At 61.2% G+C, this 2,274-nt stretch overlaps 1 protein-coding gene across 1 annotated transcript; it reads right to left on the reverse strand.

Moving 5' to 3' along the window:
- Positions 1-230: 230 nt before the first annotated feature.
- Positions 231-1,284, reverse strand: LOC112590167 (uncharacterized). The gene is made up of 2 exons (XM_025305964.1): positions 693-1,284; positions 231-292 (listed from the first exon to the last, which is right to left on the reverse strand). The coding sequence occupies exons 1-2, from the start codon at positions 1,282-1,284 to the stop codon at positions 231-233; spliced, it is 654 nt and encodes a 217-aa protein (XP_025161749.1).
- Positions 1,285-2,274: the final 990 nt, after the last annotated feature.

Raw genomic sequence — 2,274 nt, forward strand, 5'->3', positions numbered from 1 at the left:
TATCATTTTTAATATCATGCACAGCAAGAGCTCGTGATTGTTCAGCTTCATCTACAGTACAGTTGATCTTTTATGTTTTTTGTTCACGCAGGGGAAATCATGGATACCCCCGACCCTCTTTGGGGGGCTCGGGGGTTATGTCAGACTCTTACTGACTAAAACCCCTGCGGGATGCCTACCTGTCGGACCGAAAGGAGGGGAGTTAGGGGAACTACTCCTGTATTCCCTCCTCAACCCTCCGGCTCCAGGGCTCGTTTGTCGAGCCCCCCGCCATCTTTTACCGCGCCCTGTTCTGCAAAGGGAATCCAGGGCGCGGTCCCGGTCGGTCTAAGACCAACCGGTTGGCCTTCTGGTGTCACCTATGGGGTGAGGGAGCATCCGCCCTCACCCCTTACCCCCCTCCCCTATAGTCGGGAAGGTGGGGTTTTTTGGGGGGAGTGGGCCCGCTCCCAAAACGGGCACCACTCCCCCCTACCCTTCCCTGTTCGTGACCAGGGGAGATCCATCTTCCTCTTACAAGGAAGAGCCGGATCCCCCTTGCCGATGGAGGCGGGCCCGAGGCGGCCGAGGAGGGCTTGGACTCCCGCTATTCGGGGGTCCTTCCTCCTCCTCGACCGGTGTCACCTCGGGCCCGCTGCCTAAGTTATCCCCCTCCCTGGGTTGCCGGCCACCCCGCGGTCGACGTCGACTACGGGTTGTGCGTGGCCGGCGCTCCCTCTCGGCGGCCTCCTTCCTGGACATTATGTCCTTGCAGAAGGAGGCCGCTGCTTTCCAATCTTCCTCACTCCCGCACATGAACGCGACCATGCGCGGGAACGATATTTCACCATCCCGCCACCCTATGGCCCCGGCCAGGATACGGCGCTCCTCTTCCCAAGCTGGGCAAGCAGCCAGGGTATGGAGCGCCGTGTCCATTAGCACGGAACTGTGGTGGCATCTGGTGGTGAGCTCCTTTCCTATCTGGTGCAGATACTTGCCAAAACACCCATGACCTGTCAGTATCTGCACCAGATGAAAGGACAATCCGCATCCCCTCCTGCCCGCTAGCTCTGGCAGGCAGGGGCGGACGGCCTCTGCCGTCTGTAGCCCGTACCCTCGTGGGTCGGACAGTATGTCCGCCCACATCTCGTGGGTACGGGCCACAGCTTGGGATTTCAAGGCCCGCTCATCCCTGGCCCTTAGGCCCCATTCCTCGCGGAGCTCTTTGATCCTCCAGTACAGGATTCTCCTCTCCTCAGCGATGAGCTCCACGGGAGGGAAGCCAGCCAGGGTGGTCGCCGCCATATACGCGACCGTACTGTACCCCCTAATTGCCCTGATAAAAAGAGGCGCCTTAGCGCCTGCCTCATGCTCCTCAGGCCCTCACGGCAGGCTCTGAGTTGGGGCGCCCAGATCGGCGCCCCATAGAGCGCGATCGACAGCACGGCCGTTGCGTATAGGCGGCGAGCCCTCCATCCTGGACCCCCAAGGTTGCGCAGCAGGCTGGCTACTGCCAGTCCCGCTTTGCGCAACCTGGGGGCCAGGTCCCTAAAATGCGGGCCGAAATCCCACCGGCCGTCCAGCGTCAGGCCGAGATACTTAATTGTCTGCCCGACGCGGATGCGGACGCCATCTACCAGGACCCGGGTCACGGGCGGCGTCCCTCGACTGCCGTCGTGAAAAAACACGGCTTCAGTCTTATGGGGCGCCACCTTCAGACACAGGTCCTCGATGGTTCCCACCACCGATGCCACTGCAGCCTCTGCGCAGAGGCGAGTTTTCCCCCAGATCTTCTCCCCGGCTGCCATTAAGGTGTCGTCCGCGTAGCAGACGACGTGACAGCCCGGGGGAAGCGGAGTACGCAGCACCCGGTTGAACGCGATGTTCCATGGCAGGGGGCCGAGAACCGACCCCTGCGGAACACCGCGTTCCATAGCGTGCCGACCTGGAACCCCACCTTCTTTATTGAAGGCGAGGTCTCTGCCCTCAAAATAGGCCGCCAATATGCGCCGGAGGTATACGGGCACCCCGTGATACTCGAGGGCCCGTCTCACCTCCGGCCAGGGCAGGGTGTTGAAGGCATTCTTGATGTCGAGTTACACCGCCAACAACACCCCGCCCCCTCTCTCCACGACCGTCGCCCCAGAGACATGACCTAGGGTTACGGTACAGTAGGCTAGGGTCTGCCGGGGTTGCTTGAGTATCAGAGTGCCGAAGCACCCTGGCCCCTCGCAATTGTGTCAGATTGTACGTCCTGACAAGTACGGATTTGCAATCAGGGTTATCCTTCCCCTA

Source organism: Harpegnathos saltator, unplaced genomic scaffold (assembly GCF_003227715.2).
Source record: "Harpegnathos saltator strain DR-91 unplaced genomic scaffold, Hsal_v8.6 scaffold74, whole genome shotgun sequence".
Taxonomy (NCBI): Eukaryota; Metazoa; Arthropoda; class Insecta; order Hymenoptera; family Formicidae; genus Harpegnathos; species Harpegnathos saltator.

Excerpts from the sequence above, each read along its gene's own strand:
- LOC112590167 (XM_025305964.1), bottom strand. The coding sequence starts at position 1,284 with ATGGCGGCGACCACCCTGGCTGGCTTCCCTCCCGTGGAGCTCATCGCT. Across the intron at positions 293-692 it reads GCGCCGGCCACGCACAACCC|AACAGGGCGCGGTAAAAGAT; the intron begins GTAGTCGACGTC and ends TTCCCTTTGCAG.